This window comes from Diuraphis noxia, unplaced genomic scaffold (genome assembly GCF_037042655.1).
Source record: "Diuraphis noxia isolate RWA-SAM2 unplaced genomic scaffold, SU_Dnox_SAM2 contig0003, whole genome shotgun sequence".
Classification (NCBI taxonomy): Eukaryota; Metazoa; Arthropoda; class Insecta; order Hemiptera; family Aphididae; genus Diuraphis; species Diuraphis noxia.
In genome coordinates, this window is record NW_028301713.1 from 64,623,698 (window position 1) to 64,649,256 (window position 25,559).

At 26.5% G+C, this 25,559-nt stretch overlaps 1 protein-coding gene across 7 annotated transcripts in view; it reads right to left on the bottom strand.

The window, feature by feature from the left end:
- The window catches only part of Ac78C (adenylyl cyclase 78C), a 161,502-nt gene that overhangs the window by 32,414 nt on the left and 103,529 nt on the right, over nucleotides 1-25,559 (bottom strand). For 6 of the 7 annotated variants that reach the window (XM_089224755.1, XM_089224756.1, XM_089224757.1 and 3 more), the window contains 3 exons: nucleotides 1,975-2,160; nucleotides 1,423-1,596; nucleotides 150-331 (listed from right to left, as the gene is read on the bottom strand). In XM_089224755.1, coding sequence (XP_089080881.1) covers nucleotides 150-331; nucleotides 1,423-1,596; nucleotides 1,975-2,160 — 542 coding nt within the window. Of the gene's footprint in view, nucleotides 1-149; nucleotides 332-1,422; nucleotides 1,597-1,902; nucleotides 2,161-25,559 lie in introns of those variants that run through there. The other variant, XM_089224758.1, reaches the window with a different exon arrangement.

Below are 25,559 nucleotides of genomic sequence, written 5' to 3' on the forward strand. Positions count from 1 at the left end.
CTATAGTCACTTGCTAACCGTATCTGACTGGTGACCATGTGAACTTGAATGGAATTCGCAAATTTTCGATAACAGACATCATCGGATACGATTAGAGAACTCGTGGCTGCGCGGTGTGTTTCATCGAGTACAGGTGTCAAAATAATTACTTTTTCCTTTGACGATTTCGTGTAACTCGTGATGAGTATATGTAACAATGCTGTCGAACAACCTGCCAGTATACACCATCTCAGCGGAAGCGGAAGCATGGCATATGTAACGAACACGATGAACAACACGTACCACACCAGATATTCTCTAGATCCTTGGCCATAACTCTCCCACACGAAACCTTTCATATGACACATAACACAGGTAAAATCGTCGTATACATATTGTTAGTTATTAGCTATAAACTAACGCTATATGTTTGAAAAAATGTAAGACATTTCGGTTGTCTAAGTTTACTAATTATTATAAATACACTTCTTATTATGCAGTCATGTAGAGCAAAACAATAGATAGGTATAAGTTTTCACTAGGAATTCGGATGTGCGCTTATTTTTTTCACTTTAGCATAATTGTTTAAATTACGAACTACCATACAGTTGGTACCTAATAAAAGTCACAAATCGTGTGTACTTGAATGCTTATATAGGTAATAATTGGATCGTCACGATAGACGAAAAATTAAGATTATTCGAATCATAATATTACACCTCAACTGCAGCACTATAATACTTATGTATAATATGCGTGTTATTAGTTAAATTACAGTTAAAGTGTTGACTTCCGTTATTTTATGAAATAAATAGGTAGTTCATGAATTACCTACCTACGAATATTAAAGTATACTCTAACTAGTTATTCCGCATACAATTTTAGTTAGTTATACGTTGAAATATATAGAATACACTAAAATTAAAAATATATTATAAGATTTTATTTATTTTAAATTAAATTAATGACAAATTAGTTATTTGTACATGCAATTGTGACATTTAGAGTTGCATATAGTACTTTTTTTTCTTCTGCAAAGACACCGCTTTGTATCACATTTTTTAATACAAGTGTACTTAAAAAACCATAATCAGTTCCTAGTGACTACGCAGTTTCCACAGATTTTAATGTAACACTATCATTGGTATGATGGACAGTAAAATAACGATATTGTACATGATATTTTGTATACAATTTGACACATTAACTAAATGATGTTAGGTAATATATAAAATAACTAGTTAAAGTATAAATTATATACATTACCTACATTTTTTAAATTATCAAGTTATTTCATAAAATAACTGATTCAACACTTTAACTGTAACATATAAACCAATTATCATTAGCGTTATGATATTATACATTTATTTTTTATTACCTACTTTGATAAATAGAAATAAAATAAATAAATGCGGAATAAATATTTTATCCCGTAAGCACCTTGTATGTTGATGAAAAACCACGTGAAAACGGCTGCCCACTGCAGGTAGTTGTTGGCAAAACATTTCCACCAACCGAGCAGACACACGGTGAGATTGGCAAACATTGTCAGACACGTCCATATGGCCCTTTGGCTGTGGTAGGGCTCGTGGTAGGTCGGCAACAGCCACACACCTGTTTGCGCGGGAAAATCGCCAGTCAGTATAAATTACAGTAATAACATTCAACGATAATGTTTCATAATAATTATGGTGTCGAAAGTTGAAATCCTTAGTTTGACCGCATAATATTCGCTAACTATGTACATAATGTGAGCCGCTATACATTCAAATATTAGATTAGTGCGACTAGATGATATTACTAGGTATGTATGCATCATTGCGTTGTACGGAGGTATATATTATCATAACCGCTTCGTTATATTTATTACGTTATATTACCTACTCTATATATAGTATGGTGTTATCATTGTATTTTTACCTTTGAAATTTCTTCAATAACACATTTAATCAATAGTCGAAATAATTTTCGTAAATCTGAAAGACATTTTACCGGCTAAGACTGCTTTAAGTGTCATGTCGACGAAATTAACGATGATTAAGGACTTCTGCCGTTGTCTGTGCGAGTATCTCTGATACGATACTTCGAGACTGGGTTCTCGAAAACTGTTGGTGAGCGTCGGACAATAAATGCCTTTGTAAACTCTGCCTTTTTTGAACACAGGCTCCGTGTACTCGACTGTAACAAATAATAATTGCATTATTAAGCATGCCGACGCACCAAGATTATAGTATATGTATATTGTATAATACTACTGTAATTGAATATAATACTACACTGTAATTGATGATTCGAAATGGTTATCTATATTTTTTTAAGCATAAGTTGTACGAAAATAGAAATGATTTAAAACGCGCTCGTTTGGAGGAGTTGTAGAAGGAGATTTGCTCATTTAAAATAATTATTGTATATTAGTTATTAGTATAACTGTCGTCATTAAAATATTGTTATTTTAAAATACGACTATAAGGACTATTATTAATAATTATTCCGAATAAATCTAAAAATGTTTCTAATCTGCAGCCTCTATAAATTCACTAGGTATTTCTTTATCATCTACAACCAAGTTTCCTTCAAATAAAATAATTGTTTTTGCATACGCTGTTTTTTTTAAATCAAATGGATTTTGTTTTGATAATGAATAATGTATGTTACAACATATCACTGTACCTAATGGATGTGTTAAAATTTTAAATCTAAATAATTACGACAAACGCAAACATTTTTTTTTTTTTTTTAACACTCAATACTTAACCACAATACATTTTAATCCATTCTAAATTTAAAACCTTATACCGTATCAACGTATACTCGATATTGTATAGCTATAATATGCACACATCTACTCTTTTATTTATATCGATTATCGTCCTTATTATACATTATACGAATGATAATAACTAATGACGAATAACAAAACCCAAAAGAGCGCCAATATATTAACGTATAAACAGTTAACAGTGTAACATGTAAATAAATACGAATCGCTCGTAAAAAGTATTATATTATAATATTATATACGGACCCCCCGTAGGTATTATAGACAGATTTAAAAACGAGTCCTCTAAGTTTCCGAGTCATCATCCTCAGGGAAATAACGATATTAAATTATTAAACGTGTATGATATGGTTGAGGTAATTTGGTATTGCGAGAAAACCACATATTGTATTATTTTCCACAGAGAAATTACAATTACAATTCGTAACGGCTTACCGCACGGGCCGTTTACCTGTGTATAGGTATTACTGCATTAAGTAGGTTATATGGTGCAGTTTTGTGATCTGTATAGTATTATACAGGTATTCTATATTATACGACGGTCCCCGCCCAGAAATGGATTAATTTTTAATCAATAATATAAAATTTAATTTCAAATTAACATTCTTATTGCTAAATGAAGCGTACCTATATGATACTCAATGAAAATAAATGCTTTTTTTCATACATGCATGTATATTTTGTTCTCACAAGAAAATAGAATTATCCGACCAGGCGACAAATCCAATACGGACTCTATATTATATAGACTATATAAATATAAAATATTAACAAACCAATTAGTAAATTGAATACAAATAATGCAATATTATTAGTTTTATATAAATAATTATTATCTTTCCTACAACGCGTGACGTCACGTATACATCACATATTATAATGCGATCACAAAAACGATTACATTCAAAATAAACTTTTTAAACGTTGAAGTTTTGAATAAAATGTATTATGGCTGTATAGTGTACTCGTATGGTTAGTTAAAAAAATTAATTATTTTTTATCCAAGTAATAATTTAAATTTTTATACTTCTCTGTACTCATATGTGGAATTTTCTTACAAACATTTATTTTAACTTATTTATTGTATATTCATTTTTTTTTTCAGTCAATATTATGTATGTTATGCTTAAACGGAAAATTTAAATTAATAAAATAATCAAACAAATCACATGTTCCATTTTATATACAGGTATCATAAGGCATACCTTGTTCAGTATCTGACAATCGATAATTATGAATTATTATTGACAGTTTCAACCAATTATACCAACATTATTTTGAATGCAATTAGGTAATCTATAGCTATTTAATCATTCGTAACATATTTATTCTATTTCCATCACGCAAAGAGTCTTTAGTGGGTGACTTCTTAATCACGAATACCATGTGTCTTTTTTTCTGTCTCTTATTATCACTTATACTCATTATGCTAAGAAGTATAGATTATATAACTATTATGAAAAAAAAAATAAAAAAATATTTATTCTACTAAACAACTAACACAATATAGATAGTACACTTTTAAAAATTAATCATTGTAATAAAAATAAAAAGTAAAATATAATCAGGAAATTCAAAATAAAAAATATTCTTACAAATATATTTTATAAAATTATTATCATCAGAAGCATACACAGCGAGGTTATAGGAAATCGGAGAAATCAATAAGGTACCCGTAATAATATTTAATGAAAAACGATTTGTCATTATACGAAATAATCATCATCGTAAAGCGTTAGGAAATGAACCATGGCGATTATAAGGTGGCAGCGGGAGGGTGGCGTTTGAATTCAGTTATGCTATATGAATGAGGTTTATATAAATATAAGCATTAGTGTGATTAAATATATAGGCATCTATAATTTTAATATATAAATATTGTAATAAAGTCGGATATTATAATAACGTAAACGTAAAAACGGTTCAGATTACGCAAATTAAATTCGGATACTCATAACGATAACATTATAACTTATTTCTGCCGTAAAAATGATTTACTTATAATATGACTTAAATCCGTTGGCAACAATAAAATAATGTAATAGGTTAATAGGTAGGTAATAAATAATAATAATCTCAGTATCAAATTTAAGTAATACAGTATAATATCAGTTGAGGAAATGTACGAAGCGATTTGAGTATAGGTATATAATAGATTATAATAATATCTATTATTATTACTAATATTGTATTATATTTCCAGGAAATTATAAAAATAAATAAAAATTATTGAAAGTTATTTCATTGAAGATAAACCAAGAGCGTTTTAAGTGTACAAAGCTTTTAAATTTTTAGAAACAAAAGCTTAAAGCAGTAGAAGAAATTAATGTTCCTCGAATGATTGACGGCTTTGCTAATTGAAAGTTTAAACCATAAAATAATATATTACATGTACGCTACGTGTATTATTATAAATTATCTATTTAAATAAAATCGCAATATTTTAGAAGTTTAAAGTTCAAACACATTAGGTTTAAGGCACCTTCCGACTAAGAGCCATTGCATAACTGAGGTCAACATTTTGAGTTTTGGGAAATATATGAAATACGTTAAACTGTAATCGGCTGTTGTGCCACACTACCTATTCTCAAAATCTATATGATTAAGTTATATAAATTTATCTAATTTACATCTTACAGGGTGCCGACGTACAAGTCTCGGGTGTGTTAGGTGTATCGACCGAAAAATAGAAAAGATGTGTATTTTATACCAGACCTAATGAAAATGGGATATGCCGTTACCATAAATATTGGCTTATGTAGGTCACAGGAACTTTTCACATTTCGAGACGTTTCAGTAGCTGTTTAAAGTATATGTATTTACTGTGTAAAATACAAATATTTCGAGACTAACTATAGAGAAATAAAATTTCTGACTATCTACGCCATTCAAATCTAATTTGTACTAATTAATCGACCATGCGCTTGTTCCAAGTCAGATTGGTCCTGTTGCATAGAAAATAGATGGTTTGACTCTAGTATAGACGTTAGAAAAAATTAACTACGGAATCTCATGCAGAATAAATTATAATAGTAAATATAATATTTGAAACGTGAAGAATCGACATTGAAAATCGAATATCTTCAACTAAAGTCATAATATAGCAGTCAATATACAAAAGCGTCAAAAGCATGATTATTATTTAAATCTTTGAAATGTAAAAAATCAATCATTATATTAAAAATATTACAAACATTTTTTGAAAATATTTCATTTATATAATCTGAGTAAGATACAAATGCAATTCCAACGTTATTTATATTGCTGCCATTTTTCCACTCTTATACTCGTAATGTTGTTATCATGTATATGTAATATGTATATGTATACTTTCTAAAATGAAAATTTCTGAAAAATTGTATCATATAGGTACTATACTACTATATAAAACAGGGCTGACGACTAAATATAAATTTGATGAAAAAACATGTAAGTTACGTATTGAACTGCAGGTCCTACAAGTATAATACTTGTGGATCATATCAAAATGATAGTTTTAAATTTTTTTATCTAAACGTACATTGGATACTGGATTGGAATTCAAAAACGAAACGAGTACTATGTAATTCTCATAACAGTAAACATTCTTTATTTTGAAATGTATTAACATTTTAGAAAACATTTGTTTTTACATAATCTTAAGTTATTAAAAAACTTTATTTAAAAATAAAATTATTGTTATTAGTTTTTAAGTTTTTACTTTTTAGAATGATATGGTATACATATTTTATAATGTTATATTTCTGAGAACAAAAAGTTTTTAAAAATGTTGAAGCATAAAAATTGAGTTTTGAGCATAATTAGTTACCTACCTACATATCATTATAGTATAATAACTTATAGGCAAGTACATATTTAAAGTAACATGAAATTTTAAGTTCAGTTTTGCGTACCTCTTATTTTTAATGACTCCGAATTAGGAAAAAATAATTATTTTTTAAGATAATATGAGAGTTTATTGTTCATAGATCCACTGAATATATAATATATTATTTATATATAATTAAACATAAAAACAAATGGTCATACATTTTTAATTTAAATTTAAGCACTGTATCATAAATTAACAACAAAATATAATTAAAGAATGGTGTCACTATTGTCACATAAAAATAATGGTAACCTTACTTAACCTGTATAGTTGAAAATGGTAGAAACCAGAAATGGTTGAATGGTTTTTAATATCTCTTAAAACAAAACTCTGTAAATTAAATATTTTTTTTTCTTCTTTATTCAATAAAACTACCTCGGAAATTAAAAATATACATATTTTATATTTTATGCATGAACCACACTATTAAAAATGTAGGACTGAGGAGTGAGGAAAACATTAACTATAGACAAACAGTGGCTATAATTTTGGTAAAAATTGTTATTTTTTAACCGATGCAAAATAAATAAACTTAAGGGTGTGTCACTCGATGTTATTATTTGCGAGACGTACCTACTTGTTACCTGATCGGTTGACTACGCGGTGTAATTTTGGCAATTTAATTATTCTGAACAATGAAACGAGCATTGCGCCGAGTATAATACCTATAGACGGCTATATATTATAATACTAATTGTGTTTTTCACGTTTGACAATGATTACAACATATTATAATATGTTATACATTTTTTTTACACCACGTAGTTGTACTACGATTTATACTCAATTTAGTGATGCTTATATACTCGCAGTCGTATAATATTAAGGACCCGTTATGATCGTGTTTAAAATTAGCATCCTCTTGGCCACGGTCTGACCATCGAAATTGAATTATTTTAGTATACAGCTTATAATATAAATACATCGATAGTTTTCAAAATGGTCTTGAACTTTGCCACGCTGGTCGCATTCTTACGATAATGCTAACTGTGGGTTGCTAAAAATATTGAGATGCTGTGTAGGTGGTAGGTCAATATTATATTATATAGTCCCCGTTAAATTCCTCGCCTTCCCATGATCGTGCAATCAATATAGTAATTGGTCGGTATACCAAGCCATAGTAATATAATATGGTTTATGTGGTAAAGTGATTTCCTAATTAAATTACATCGAGGTGGGGTTAATAATCTACTGACGTATGAATATTGTAGTGTTTGGGCGTGATTGATATCGATACCTATATACTCAGTACTTGTATATTTTGATTTGTTCGCCAACAAAATATTTGATTAAATAATATTAATATAGAATAAATGAACAAAAATATTGTAAAACATATTATTGTTCCGTGTATATTTTTGTTGAATTTATCCATGATACTTGAATATACTTGATACACAGAACACAGAAGTATCATATACGTGTAGCATGCCGAAGCCAAATAATGTTGTTAGATTATAATAACGTATTTGACGATTGCTTAACATGATTATGATGGATATAACAACACAGTGTTGAAGTTAAATTGGTTTTGTCTAGTTCACATCGTAATTAACAGTTCTTGTAATTATGTTGTCAGAACGATGGTTATTCGAGTGACGAGGGAAAGGAATGAACGCAGAGAGATGTCAAGAGGAAATTGCAAATATATAACTCATTCACCCTAATAATATAGTTAAATGAAATATTTAATAATAATATCGCCATCGTCCGTCCGTCAATAAGTTGTCGGTAATTATATGCGTTAAAATCAACCTCAAAACGCCGTCAAACATTTAAAGTTTATCTATTAATAACATATTATATTATTACGTATAAATGTTTACTATGTAATCATGACAAGAAAAAAAAAGTAATAAATAAAAGTATATGCAGGAAGTTGATTGCAGATCAGAAAAAGTGAACTGACTGACATTTATTTAAATAAAATATAATTTTGGTTTAATAATTTCTGAATTAGATTTGCCAACAATTTATAACCTTTGGTTTAATTTATCATATTATAAAGTGGGTCGGTCAAGTTCATGGGCTGTGGCCCTGTGGGCATAGGCACATATTATGCTAACAAGTTGTATTAATTTATAGAACTATGCAAGCCTGGACATAAACAAGTTAAAAAGTTGAAGTTAAATTAATTTTAACTTCACTGATTTGATATAAATGTAATATACCTATATAATGAATTAATTTTAATCATATCTAAGTAATGATGATTTATAAGTAATTAAATAATAAAAATTATAGTAAAATTATTATTAATTATGCATATTGCATAAACATTTAATTTTTATTATTTTATACCATATTATTGGGGGTATTAATATATTAAAAACAAAAAAATAATAATGATAATTACCTTAAGTTAATAAGTTAATTGTAAATTTTTTTGTGTACATGTATCTAAGAACATTATTTATAAATAAAGCAATATTTATACCTATAGGTACTACATTAAAAATACCACTCCAAAACAAACTTATTATATATAAGTCAATCATGAGACCAGTCTGGTCTTATGGAATAGCAATCTGGGGTCGGACCAAGCCCTCGAACATTCAGGCTTTTCAATCAATTGCGCTAAGATTAGTAACCAAAGTCCACTGGTACGTTTCAAACTTTACATAATGACTTAAAAATAACAACCACCACTGAACTAGCCTCCATAATGTATCAACACTTCTACCAAAATTTAAGAATGTCTACAAATACTTTAATATCACACATGTTCACCTTCACTTTCCCAAAAGCCCACCACACAGACTAAAGCGTAAATGGTGTAGAGACCTATAAAATTAGAAAAGGAGGTGTTACCATTGGGTTCCTTCCTCATCACGATATTGTTACTATTTATTCTTTTTTTAAATCTAATTTGTTTATTTTAATTATTGTGTACAGATGGTAAATTGTATTTCTTAATAAAAAAAAGGTACTACATCAGGTGAGTTTAAATGCTTTGGACAGAATATAGTAGGTACACATAATATACTGATGATTTATTTATACAGCTGAGTTTTGATCAAATTTGATGAATCCCAATTGGTTATTTTGAGATAACTTCATTTATACACTTAGTATATACTTAAAGTTAACATAATGCATGTATGTACGAGTAGGTAATTACATATTTTAGTGAATGTTCATTGTTCTGTTGAATTTAATTAATTTGGTAATTCATGGGAAATGTATGAGGACTATAAACTGATATCACTCAAGACACATGCCATGTCTAAAACTTTGTCTCAAGTTAAAATTATTTTAACACTAAAAATTAATAACTTATAAGCAATAATAACATTATTGATTAAAAATCTGAAAATGTAATAATTCTTTAGAAATAAATATCATAAATATCTGTGTAATAATAATAATAGTTTATTAAACAATGCAAACAAAAATTAATATATATGTATAGTCTATTAAACTCAAAATATCATACAAAAGTTCATGTTATAATATTTGTTAATGCAATTTCAACACTTAAAAAATTACAATCTACCATTTCCTAAAAAAAAAAAAAATGATATTTATTTGGATCATGTACGAGTACCGACTACCTATGACTAAAGTACATTTACTTAACCTATTTCAATTATCTACTGTTAATTGGTAAATTGTATGACAAAGAAATTTATGACCACAAATATAAAACATTTTATTTTTATATCTGTGTAGGATATGATGACTCACTCGATTCAATGATATTGCTGATTATTAGAGTTATTTTAATTCGAAGCTTTTGGTATGCTATTATTTCATCTGTTTAGTTTCGTATTGCATTCATAAGAATAATATTCATCTTTTCAAATTTAATATAAAACATTTACTTGATTTTTAAACAATATTGTAATCGATATGTTGGTGCCATTATTAATGGAGTGTAAAGTATATATGATAAAACGTCTTGTAAAAAGCAATAAACCTAACAGAATAAAAATTTATTTCTTATAAAAACAGCGATTTCTCATATCCAAAATGAATAATTCATTTGTATTACATCATACATTCAATAAAATTTTAATTTTAATTTTAAATTTATGCATAAAAGTATGTTAGTACATTAAACAAGATTAAAATAATTTATAATGTAAATTATTTGAATAATATTTTGTTCAAACACAATTAGAAATTAATAAACTGTAGTACTATCGATTATTTTAGTTTGAGAATCTAAGATATTGATGAGAAAAAAACCAGCAATTATGTACATTGTATACAGTAATTTATAAAAATTACTATTAGTCTTCACGAATAAAAATCATTTCAATGTTAAATTTTTCAGATTAATTTCCGAAAAAAAATATCACATTGAAAATATTACAGCATTTTCTTAAAATAAATTCAAAGAAGGGACTACGGTTTACCTACCGTAAATACTGATCAAAAGTAGATAAAACATTAAATCCAGTATCAGACAATCAAGAATAAACACACACATACGACATACACATGTACAAACGAAAGGTATACAGTTTAGAAATGTTCCTTAGAAAAAAGTATCAACTAAAGATTTAATTAAGGAGACGGTATAGAAGAACATTAGAGAATTTCTGGTAATCAAAAGGGGATTTCGTCGAAAGAAAATTGACCAATATGAAGTTAGGTATAGAGGCAGTGTACCTATTGTTTGAACATTGTGAAATACCATCATATATTATTTTTGAGAATTCATCCTGACAAGTGCAGAAATAAGTAATAGAAGAATTATTTGCAATACGTAGTGGTTTTATTCGACTTTAAAGTAGGTAATTATTGTATGTTAAAGAATCTAAAGTTTACCATCAGTATACTTTCGTTAAACGTTGCATACGCTCAAAACCGTTTTATTATAGTTACCTGCAATTCTTCAAGTTTGTAGGTGAATAATCTCAGATAATATTTATAGAATTGATGAATCGTACAAAAGGTGAACCAATTTACCTTTAAGTGAAAAAAAAATCGTGTAAAGGCACTTAAATTTGTAAGGAGTATCGCAATATTTGAAAGCGTTAATGCCTCCCTTGAGTCATGCTCATGCACCAATGCACGTGCCCTGAAATTCCCACCAAAGTGAACGGAAGCAATATATCACTGCAAATGCTAAAATATCTCAATTTTTATGGTGCATACTTTATAATAATAAAAAGGCAATATTCATCCATTACCCCCCCCCCCCCCCCCAATTATAACTGATAATAAACAATAAAACAAACTCAACTCAATACCAGTTTTATTATTAGCCAAAAAGATTATAAATTATGATTAAAATGTTATAATAATCTAATATTAAACTAATTGTGTAAGTTGGTAGAGAACTGTATATAGAAATCTGGCAACGCTGTAACATCGGTATAGTAAATAAAGTCATTTATTACTAGACATATTATATTGTGGTTGTCATAAAAATTTAAAAAACTATTATCAACTATCATATGACTATGCACAACTATTAACAACCATGATTAAAATGACAAAGTTTAATTAATTTAAAAAAGATTAAACAATATAATGCTTATTATTATATCATTACATTATAATATTACAAAAAGTTCAATTTTTTCTTCGAGTATTTAATTTTCGATAATTCAATTTTCCTAAATCAGAAACGGACAGAGAGTATTTCGTTTTATAATGATTTATTGACTATAGAGTATCTATCTAGTACCTATATTGTTTTTAACTTATAACTTAAAAGCTTACAGGTAGATTTAATTTTATAAATACTGTGGAATTCAGTTAAACTTCATGTAAACTATACTTATTTATTGATCACTTTTGCATTTTTCATAGTTGAATTTTTATAGAGATAAATATAACAATTGAGTTAAATAACTACTAAAAGTAGTTGACAGCACATAAAAAAATGTTGATCTTTATTTTACTTTAAAAACTCGACTGATTGAAATTTAGTGCTACATATAAATAATAAATATGCATTATTTATCAAATAAAATAAAATAAAAATAAATGTATGAGAATTTCTTATACCAGGTAATTATTAATTAAAGAAAACCCGGAAATTCTGTTCTAAAATCTTTTTTTTTTTTAAATTTAATTTTGTATAATATACAATCTGTTCCTTTAAGGAACAATAAGATATGCGATAACAGAAAATAAATACATATTTATTTGATGAGAGCAGCCACCCAGTGGTAACAATTCCCTTACTTAAAATTAATTTTTTTGTATACTTATACTATTTAGATTAAACAGTGAGAAGGTATCGACACTAGTTCTAAAATCTAGATATTATATTATTATATACATATACTCAAATGGATAATTTTCAGTTTTTAGGATTCTCATGAAATCATAATTATGACACAGTGGTACAGTTATATAATATTATACCTGCACTATTGAATATGGGTAAATAAAGATTAGGACATGTTATCTTGAATTTTAATTGACTATAATTTAGAGTTCGAATTAACAGAAGTAAAGAATAAACTTTTTGGTTAGAACTGAGGTTAATTCTATCGATAATATAAAAATTACACATATTACATATTTCACGTCCGCAGATCATATATTAAATATAATAGTGAACACATAACTTAATAACATCATCGATGATCGATCTTAAATAATATTAGTTCAAATTTATAAATAATGTCAAATTTAACATAAGGTATACAAAAATAAAAACGAGTTAAGTGAAATAATAATGTGGTTATTTTTGCATGAGTCCAAAAACGTGTATTGCCACTTCACATCCATTTTATTTAGTATGATGAATTATAAAACTGCATTATAGTTATTTCGACTGAATATTACTGTACTACTGTAGGTAGGTATATCGGATATAGTATATCCAATTTTCTTCAAAAATATTAACGAGTTTTACTGAAGGAACGTTAAATATTTTTTTCTCTGTTCTCCACTTTACATTAACGGGTAAACATTATTTGAATTAAATGTCAATAACATTATGATTTATGAGTTTTTGTATTTTTACTGTTAACAGACCAATTGATTGATAAGATAGAGCTGGTAAAATTATATATTATGTATTAATCATTGTCCATATTGTTCCATTCGAGAATCGTGTAAATCACACCATTAATAGCATAATTGCTAAATCATTTATATCACTCATTATGGATATATTATGTATAAACACTTAAGCAGGTAAATCGATAGATGTGATGCCAAAAATAAATACCTTTTTAACAATGTGATCAATAATTTTCACCTGGCATTTCATGACGTGAAAATGAAAGTTGTAAATCACCACAATGTGCAATGTATATACACACACGACACCGTTGTTATCAAAAAATTCTATTAATTTTTGACATGATCACAGTTTGTTTGCACACACGATGAACGGAAATTGATATCATAGCAAACAACCTATATGTTATAGTTATATTATACTACCTATAATCTTTTAATGCGGTTCGAGTTCAAAATAATCGCTGAACAGTTTTGATAGTGTAGAGAACGTAATGTTTATTTTCAAACAAAAATATTGTGTTATGCAGAAATGTAAAAGTTAACTAATCCTTAGTGAAATAAAATCCTTCAAGATAGGGTAAGGAAATGCCACAAACACTTTCAATCAAAATCTACACATATTAAAATTACGTAAGAAATATTATGCAATAAGTACCTATAGGTTTTACGTATATTACACTGATCGAAATAAACCAAACAATTTATCTTGTTGAAACGTAAATTGACGATTTAAATTATTACATCCACGTGCGACAACTATATACATACACTATGTATATTATAACTAGTTATAATATGATGTTGATTTCGTCCTTTTGAAGTCCTCGGCCGAACGTATAAACTGTATAATTAAGTATACTAAACCATTTAAACCCTGGGGACATTGCTTCTAAAATTCAGAATGCGCTCAATAAAGCTCCCATTTTGGGTATACGTATCATCATCATGTGGATTCCAGGACATTTGGGTATAATAGTAAACGAAACTGCCGACGAACATGCCTCATTAGTCATTAGTCGTTAATGATAACGATACCGTTTTAATAAACCAAATGTCTTATGACGACACGAAAAATCTCATAAACGCATATACAAAAAATAAATGGTTAAGTATCTGGAATACGCAAAATACCAAACTGAATGAAATCAAAAGAGTTATTTAAAAAAGTTAAAAACTTTTGATATCAAACACAATTATAATCAGTGAAAATTAAAAATATTTATTATTTACATTATTCAAGCTTGACAATGAATTTGCATTACGATATCAAAAAACTTCTCGGATGGGCAAATGACCCTGTTGGCCCCCTCACAGGTACGCCACTGAGAGGAGACTTCCAGGTCAAACCTGTGGAACTATGTTAACAGTCAAACACAAAATTGTCGACTGTTTATTGTACAACCAAGAACGAGTTGAGCAAAAAAAAAAAAACTGTATAATTTCTTCAAACGTAAAGACGATTGCGTAAAGTTATACAATATGTGTCTTCGTTTTCCATATAAACTTTGCACCTTAAGCAATAAAGTGCAAGTTAAAAAGATTATTTTGTTTCTAGCTTTATGCATTAAAATTACGGAGATATTTTCATTTAGAATTAAATTATCCTTAGAATGGCTTATAGATTTATCTACAAAATGATGAAATGATGAAAAATATAAAGAGTTTTATATTATTTTCACTTATAATAAAATTTTTAAATAGTTTCAATAACATTTTATTATTATAGATCGATTGTGCATAATATATAATAATATGTTAATGCATTTTTCAATATATTAATATATTATACAATACATACATGAAAGATAATTTAATATAATAATACACAGATATTATTTCAAATCAATTAGAAACTAATGTTTAGTTTTAATTAAAATTACATAAATATTTTTTGTAAACCTTATACTACTATTGAAATCGAAAACTATAAATAACAACGTCAAATGTAATAATATTGTAAAAATAATTTTCTATTTTAAGTTTCTATAATTTTATTTTATATTCGTTATAGGGATTTTTGAAGGGTTTATAGGAGACTGATGTAATTATAAATTTGTAATTCAAGTTTCTCCTACTCCAAATTTTGACAATTTTTAAACGAGGTATAGTGAACTGAATAGGGAACTGTGTTAGTATTACTTCCTCCCAAATGAGTATACTGTACCTTTATGTTACCATACCACCATACCATATATACCTAACACAGTAACACATTATTTGTCAATATAAAATATAATTTTTGTTTAAATGAAAAATATGCACACAATAATTTAATACAAAAACGTTGAACTTGGATTTATTGTTTAATAAAATACATAGCTATGCAAACACGTGTATGTTCTAACTGATTAAGATACACCAGTGGTTCCCAAACTGGGGGTGTATACATATCGCTGGGGAGGCGTAATCAGTCATCACAAAGTAAAATTTTTATTTATCAAATTTTATTATATTTAAAATGAAGAGAAAAAATGAAAATTAATAAAGACTGGTTATCGTTATAGATTATAGAATTTTATTATACATTCTATTATTTATAGTTTTTACTAATTTATTATAATAATTACTCACATAAATTTATAATTCCACTATAATACTATATTATTTACAATTATTTATATTTTATAATTACTATCATCAATAAAAAAGCAGTCTTTCCGAATATTATACATACCTATAGTTTATTTGTAAAATGTAAAGTAAACAAAAAAATTATAATTTTTTCAATTTATAGGTGGGGGTGAGATTTTTGAAAATCTACAAAGGGGGCGCAGAATAAATCAATTTGGGAACGACTGAGATACACATTTAAACACCAATGGTTTATATAAAAGCTCATAAATTATAACTGAGTCAAAAACTGAGATTTCAATGGATAAGTTTAATATTATTAAATTAAATTTTTGAGTTGTGTATATAATGGATAGTATCTATAGGTACACAGAAATTAGAAAATAATCAACTTAAATAAAATATAAGATTATAAGAATAGATACCCATAATATATATATAATTCATGAATTAGATTATTTACTTTTTAATTTAAATAATCGAATAACTAAATCACAAAAACTCTAAATTATAATAATATTATGTACATTAAAGCATAAATTATAAAAAATAAAACTATAACTATCAACAGAATGTTTGACAATATACTCTATACATATACCTAATATATCGAAAAGATTTTCCGAAATATCTGAAGTACTTTTCTATCCTTTTATCACACTCTGAATTAATGACTTTTAAATTAAATTTAATTAGATAATATAAAAAATATATGAACACATGAACATGGATCACATGCAATTTTATGTAAATTGAATTACCCTTATAATAAAAATAAAATTAATTAATCAAAATTATACGTCAGTCGCTTAGAAGAATTTATTTTAGTTATGTTACATGTATAACAATCATAGAAATGTGAATACACTACCAAGTAATAATTTTTATGATTGATTAGTATGTCGATAGAGATATCGTGGTCGTTTCGTTATAATATTTTTTATAGTAAACTATTTTTAGAAACAAGTGGGTTATGGGAGCATAATGATGGATAATGTTAATAACTATTTTCATCTCTTTTTTTTATTAAGATTAACAAGAATTACTAACACCTTATCAAAATAAAAAAAGTGTTTATACATAAATTAATTTTTGACAGAAAATTGCTCAGTTCCTTTACAGTCCACAGTAGTTAAAACCTGTATTAATACTGAAATCTAAAAGAATTTTATAAATCAAAGGGAAGATATTTTTAAAAATTGTTTCATTTAATAAAAGAGTGGGGTAATTCATAAATGAGTGATAGAAGTTACAAAAGTCACTTTTGCAGATGAGGCTTATATACGAAGGACCGTAGTCAAGCCCTAAATTGAAACTGTAGGTATTCGTGGAAGTACATTGTGAGTTATAGAATCCTAAACTTTAATTATCGTGCGATTAAAGATATTAGTTTAATCTTTAATCATGATCATCATACAACTATAGAATTCAACATGACTGTAAAAAAGTAATAATAATTGTTCAGAATAAAGTACAAAATCTTTTTTTCCATGAATACAAAAAATATAAATTTCAAACACGACATGAAAAGTTTTTCTTAATGGATAGTAGGTATCTACTATAAAGCTGTTTTTTAGGAATTGTAAATAGATGCGTCAACAGCATTGTACATTTCCATGATTTATTGTAGAGCCAATTGATATATAAACACACACACACACACATATTATCCGTATAATGCGTTAGTGCATGATTTATTTCGCAGTTTTCTTCACGTCTAGTGTTTGATGATTTAAATATTTTCTTGAATACAATGTAATAATCTGATAATTGTTAAGGGTTATACTGAACGTAAAAAAAGAAGAAACTAAAATTGCTTGTCATAAAAGCCGTCCTTGATGCCCACAATTATTTCATGCAGAATCTGGAGTAGTTTGGCTTTTATTTCGTGTATGTTACGATAATAAGCAGTCATTTTTTAAAATACTATTGTATGTAGTCGCTGGTCGAATTGAGAATTGCAAATGAACTAAATTTGTCCCTTTCAACACAGAGACCGATAAATTTAAAAATCTCCTAGACGACTAAGTTTGGTACTAACCAGCGGTACGATAATCGATTGCATTGGCCACCAACATTAGAATGCGAGTGCGTTTATTTTCCTAAACTTTCTGCAATATTATCGATTCAAATACGTTATACGTACTATAATGTTACAATAATCTATGAGCAGTAACTAAAAGCAAACATTTTTTATTTCCATCATTAATCTCATAAAAACATTTCTTAAATGTTTAATAAACAAAAATTTATTTTTTTTACTTATCAAAATTACAATTATCTTATATTTTTAATGTTGAACCAAATAACAAACATTTATTCCTTATATATATATAGCCTTCCTCTATAGCCTTAGTTCTAAATAGATTTTTTGAGTTTCATCTTCACCAATCAAATTTCAATAGTTTCAAATAAAGTTTTTTTTTTTTTGTAAATTAGAGACTGTTATGGTTATCATACAATAATGAAGCACTTTATTACAGTGTATGCTTGGCTTTTATGAATGAAGGCAATTTTTTTATTTCGGGAATGTCAACATTTAAAAATGTTCATCAATGCGCTAAAGAATTTGCAAATAGTAAAGTTCACAACAGAAGTATTGAATCAATATATTTTTTTACTTAAGAAAAATGTTTTTATGTTGTAGATGTGGAATATTCTAAACTAATACGGCATGTGCACATTCGGTGAAATTGTAATTTGTAGACCTTCAAAACGTTGTTTAACGAACATTTAAAAACAATAATAAGTATAGTTTGTTAAACATTTTTTTGATACCAATAAGTCTTTTAAAGACTATTTTTATTGTTGGGTTTTGTTTGGTTTTAACATATTATTTTATTTTTGTATAAACATTTAAAATGTTTTTTTTTTTTTTAATTTTAAAATTTAACTAATATAATGAATAAATAATCATTCATTGGTTACATGTACGTGGATTTATGTTAAATATTAAGATAAAAAAATTGTTTAACAACACTGTTGTTAATGGCATATAAAGGCGTTTGCCAATCCAGAAACTCCCTTCGCGAATTAGCGAGGAGCGAAAGGAAGAACAGAACACTTACATTTGGTGCCTGGCATACATGTTTAATACAAATTACTATAATATTATATACCAATCACATATATATATATATATATATATATATATATATTCTATTTATTACTTACATTATGTATTATAATATTAATTTCAATACTCATTTTTTTATTTGGACATGTTGGTTTATTTTTTTATTTTGCAATATTTACACACATTGCACTTTGTATGCACCTTACGAACACCGGTCTTAAAATAATTTTTCTATTTTAAAATCTGATCAAAAATTATATGTAAGTGTGTACATTAGGAAGTCATAAAGGTGCAAAATTCTTCATTTTAGCTTAGATATTACATGGACAACGATATGGTAGGATGATTTATTTGCGATATTTACACTCATTGAATTTTGTATGTACCATATATGAACTCCTGTCTTAGAATAATATTTCTATTTTATAATCTGTTCATAAAATTATATATAAGTGTGTAAATTAGGAAGTCGTAAAGGTTCAAATTTGGCCAGTCTAATTTTATAGTAAACTAAGATGAGGAATTCTTTGCAATGGTTTCTTCTCTCACATAATACCTACAATCTTCATATTACACTGTGATGGACTAATTTAAAAATGATTGTATTTTATCGCTGGAATTCATTAGATGCATTGAAATTGATGCGTACAAACCAAAAATATTATATACAGTGGAATCCTAATTAGGATAAAGAATTTCACCCTTTTTGATTTCCTCATTCAATCAATTTCGTAATACCTATGTAATGAATTAAAACATGGCATTTTTTATGGAAATTAATAAATTACTATGTAAATATGGTATTCAATTCATAGAATTTAGTTAGTACTTTAATAGCTGAATTACATTGTATTTGAAGTTCATTACGTAGAAAAAACTGCAATACATGTTAATATTGCAGTCGATGTGTGGTAATAGGTGGTCTGTATTTTTATACTTATAGAAATTATAATTAGCAATTTTGTGTATTGTAATTTGTGTTATTATTGTAATATTAACTGGAGTCAATAGTATCGTCCCCTGTGGCCCTGACTAAGACGTGTAAAATATTGAATAATATTCAGTTGGAAGCTTTAATAGCGTTTATACTTTTTTAGCATGTTTAAACACCATAAACCCGTGTAAATCTCAAAGTGTTGCGCCGCCTATATTCAAAAATTGGTACTATTTAACACACCAGCGTTACACACAATAATGTTATTTTGGACCTTATGGATTCCTATCTTCGAAAGACAATTTATAAGGTAAAAACTTGTTATAATTACGAAAACGACATCAACTTTTGTGACCTCCGGATTTCGGAGGTCCCTATGACACTTGGAAGTCATAACGCCGGCTTGTATATCGATTGTGGATGTTATAAGATACGCTGCACAAACACACACACACATTTATATGTGTGCATTAATATATCCCAACTCTAGTATATTTTGAAAAGTTAGCAATTTAAGTAAAATATATGAATATTTATGTATGCTATGTAATTAAGTACACGTATATATTATATATTGTTTATAATTAATAATTATTAATTAGATCAATTCTTTTTAATTAAGTTTTAATTAGGTACCTATAATTCATTAGCACAATTTAAATAAATTATTCAAGTATAACTTGTTTTAAGTGTAAAATTTGATGTTACAAAATATACATTAATGAATATAAAACACATAAGTTACTATAAAGTTTATAAGTTTTATAAAGTACCTAGGTAATGAAAAATACATTGTATTTCATCGATGAGCCACTAAAACTGTGAATAAGTTTGTACAGCCCATGATGAAATCATCATAATTTATAGGGACCTATTAATTTATATTTTTTATTTCTTATGAAAACTTAGAAAAATTAAAAACAGTTGTCATAATCCACAGAAAAAAAATATACTAAGGTATAAATTATATTAATTCTAATAGTTATAAAGATATTATTATATGACGTACCTACCTTCTAAATACAATTAATAAACGTATAATTCTAAATTTTAATGAAATAATTGCAATTTTCTCATATACTTAAACTCGTACAATAAAAATCTCCTCTTTTTATTTACTCGCGGTTGTTTACTAATAAAATATATAATATAATTTATAGGACGTAGGTACAGTAGGTGTCAGTATTATTTTTATACGTAATACAAAACAAATGCGTTGGTCGAACATCACGTGCGACCATAAACAGCTATGAAGTCAGTATATTATATTATTATATAAGTAGTTACAATATACCTATATATGTGGTACTCTGAGGTAAGTAATGGTCAAACCATTAAACGTAAAAAGGGTTCGATTTTCCAGTATAGTAATAATAATGTTTAATAATAAAATCCATTCACAGAAAAAGCGATAATGATAAACTCGGAGTTGACATATATATATAAAATATTAGTACTGCACCAAAAAATAATATTTTTCTTGGACCTGGTGTGCCGAAGAAGAAGAATGTTTCGGTATTTTCAGTTACGCGGTCATTTGTCAAGTGTAGTACAACCAAATATACACGCAAACACAAAACTACTTCAACTCATTCACTAATAATTCACCAAAGTCGTTTCTCTAATTTGATTCGTATTGGTCAGTATAAGTATATAAATAGGCGCATTTCAGTTTTGTCACGAAAAATCCATTTTCTCTACTTTCACCCCTTTCAAATATAAAATCATACAGAACGCGTAGCCTAGACAAGTACTGACGACCCCGACAACGGTAAAATAATATTTTAACAATATCACAATAGTCAATATTATATTAATATTGTCACTATTGCTTTTGTTCATATAATAAGCTCTGTTCGTTGAAGTCATTGTATTCGCACTTAGTACCTAACTAATTGATATAACGTATTTGTTTGTAATATGTCTTATATGCATTATACTTATTTCCATATAGGCTGATTATTTTAACAGTAAATACTCATTAATTAGAATAATTAAAAAGTTTTTGAAAATATTATATTTTCGTTATTTTTTAATGCCTACGTCTGTGAATGATAACATATAATATTAAAGATTTTTTAATCCCAAGTAGAGTATTTTTCTTAGAATTATATTATTTATAATAATCGAATGTTGAATAAGTAATTAATAAGTTACAATTATTCAATGTTTTGATGAGTAAAGTAGATCAAAATTTTGCGTTATATCAGCCATGGCACTAGCTCACTCCACTCAACTCGTCTAAATTTTAGATACTTATTATTACTTATTACTAGCTATATAACTACTCATTTGAAATCCTTATCGTTTATCGATAATTGTTATCAATATAAATTAAAATTATAAAAGTTATGTACGATAAAACAAGTTTATACACAGATTACAGTGATTACGCACATTTATTATGTTGTATACAGTCATACAGAACAATAAGCGTGTGCAGACTTTGTTTGCAGGGTATGCGGCTGATAAAATTACCCCTCTTCCATAGATAAAAAATATAAATTTCCTTAGAGTATAGAGAACCATCCACAATGAATTTAAAAACAAGTCCATACTCTATATTGATATCACATTACCATTTTATAACCACTAACTAACTAGTCGAAAATATGAACTGAGACATTGATCATGTGCCTCTAAGCGTCTCCTTGCAAAGTATGCAGAAGCATACACTGCATACCCCGTGAGTACGCCTATGATACAGAGTTAAAGCTATAATTCTTTAAATGTATTAATCAGACTATTAATTTTTAATTTAATTTTCATTGGAAATAAACCAATTTGTGGACCTATACATTATATGAATTTAAATTGAAACTGGATTAACTCCAAAATAATTAACTCGATTATATCAATTTAAAAGTTCAAATGTCATTGTGACTTATAGTACATACCTATATACAATATTATATGCGTGTGTAAAACTATTTATCATTAGATTATTTCATTTTTTTACATGAAATAATGTCAAATCGTGTTTCTTTTAATAATTTAATATAATCATAAAGTTAATAATTTCACATTTCCGAACAAATCTGTCGAGCACTTGGACCAAACCCACAGGATGTAAAAAACTTAATTTTATTCTTAAAAAAAAAAAAACAGAATTGTACAATGTAAAAAATGTAAATACTTAAAATACTAAAAATTTAAAAAAAAAATTCTTTAACTAATGGACATAGTTGTCAATGTATTTTGATCAATAAAAAAAAAAAAATAATAAACAAATAAGATTAATAAAACGAATTTACGAGTATGCTTAAATTTTTAAAACATTTTATAAAAAGATTAAAAATTGGAATATCAATATTATAAATCATATTTACATTATTATGTATAGAATATTATATTATTATAATTCACACAATACGAGTATGTTACGATTTTGCGCTGTTACCTTTTTTATGAACACTGCGGAAAATATGATTATAAAAATAAAATAAAAATATATTATATAACATTATTATTATTATTACATATTATTATAATAAAAATATATAATCACATTATCTCGCTTACCTCTTTAAGAATTTTTTGGCTAAGTGTTCTTCTATTGGTGCCATTAGAAATACAGTAGCCAGTAGGTATGCGCTCCACTGATATATTAATAAAACTAATAATAGTTTAATTCACATTTTTCTAAATACATATAATCATTTTGATTTTAAAATACATAATTTTATATAATATTCTCTTTTCCTATCATCATAGCATTTTTAATTAAATATAAATTGTATATCTGGGCATAATATAAAATGGCGAGACATATTTTTACTAAAATCTAGTGAAAAATGCGTATTAAAGTTTATTATATGTGTTATATAACAGGCATTTTTATTTTGTACAAAATTTTTTTGAAGGTGTATAGATTAAACGTTTTTTATAAGAGAAATCGCACTGTTTGTGGCTTGAAGGAAATAAGTCAATTTGGTAGTTTTCGATCATGACGTTATTTCATAGAAAACAAAGTCCCATGTAGTCATCATCAAAATATTAGATTTTTGTATTTTCTTTTATCTTAAATTATTTTGGTTGACGGTATAACAATAAAATAATACTACTGGTTTAATGACATCCTCTACGAAAGACGCATTACACCCTCCCTCACGTAGTCATTTTTATCCTATTTATTTAGTTACTTTTTGTCTTGAAGTATAAATAAGTAATGTACAATGTGAATTATATTTTGAGAATGGCTAAATAGCTATTTAACCATGATATTGAGATTGGTTCTTCCTTGAAATTGTCAAATGATGCTCCTAAATAGATACATTATTACGTTATTTATCTCTATTAATAAAATAATAAAATATTTTATACTAATCGATATAAATTAAAAAAAAAAATTTATACCAAAACATAAAAATCATGGGAATTACTAAGAAGATCTTATAACAAAGTTTTATCTTATGCTGAATATATTATTAGATTATTATAAAAAATTGCTAAAAGGGTACCGTCTATATTGTAGTGACCTGTAATAATTGTGCCTTATCCGGAATATGTAATTGTAAAACTTTCTCGTACCTACTCAATAGTGACACTTAAGCATTTTGCAGTATTTCAATACATATATTATAAGTATATAACTGTATAAATAAATATGTTAATTGACATTACCTTATTAGCATATTGTTTTTGTACATTCATTAGTATTTAATGTACCTACTATAAAGCTAAGCATCTGTACAAATAAAACAGTTCAAAACAATGAACATAATTCATCAACGTTCTTTTGTAGAAGTTTCAAAATTATATCATATACCTATAATTATATTTTTAAAATTTTTTTTATTTGATCAATAAAAGTTTGGAAAAATTCAATAACAGACTAATGCATCTAATTGAACAAATATAATAAAATAAAATAATATAATTTTAATTTCATTAATTTTAATAAATAAAAATAATTCATAGACACTTGCGCTACATTTTTAGAATACATTTTTTATTTTTTAATACTGAAAATAAAAAACTTAAAAATTGATAAAATTTTTTTAAAAAATCAGCCATTTGAATTAAATAAGTGTTTTTACCATATAAATTTTTCTAAAAATTAGATTTACAAATTGGCTATATTGAATATTTCGAAAAAATTTTTTATAAATTTTTAAGTTTTTTATTTTCAGTATTAAAAATAAAAAATATATTCTAAAAATATAGCGCAAGTGTATATGGATTATATTTAAAAGAAATTTTTAAAAAATATTGATTAGAATAAAAGTTATTTCATTTGTTAGAATGTCAGATCTCTTTGGGACACCCTGTATACATATGGGACATAGGTAATTTAAAAGTTTTCATAAGTATACCCATAAATAATATTTTTAAATAACTAGTAAAATAAAATTCTCCTTCTAATCATCAAATTTTGTCTTAATTTGAATTAAGAATGTCTGTAAAAATA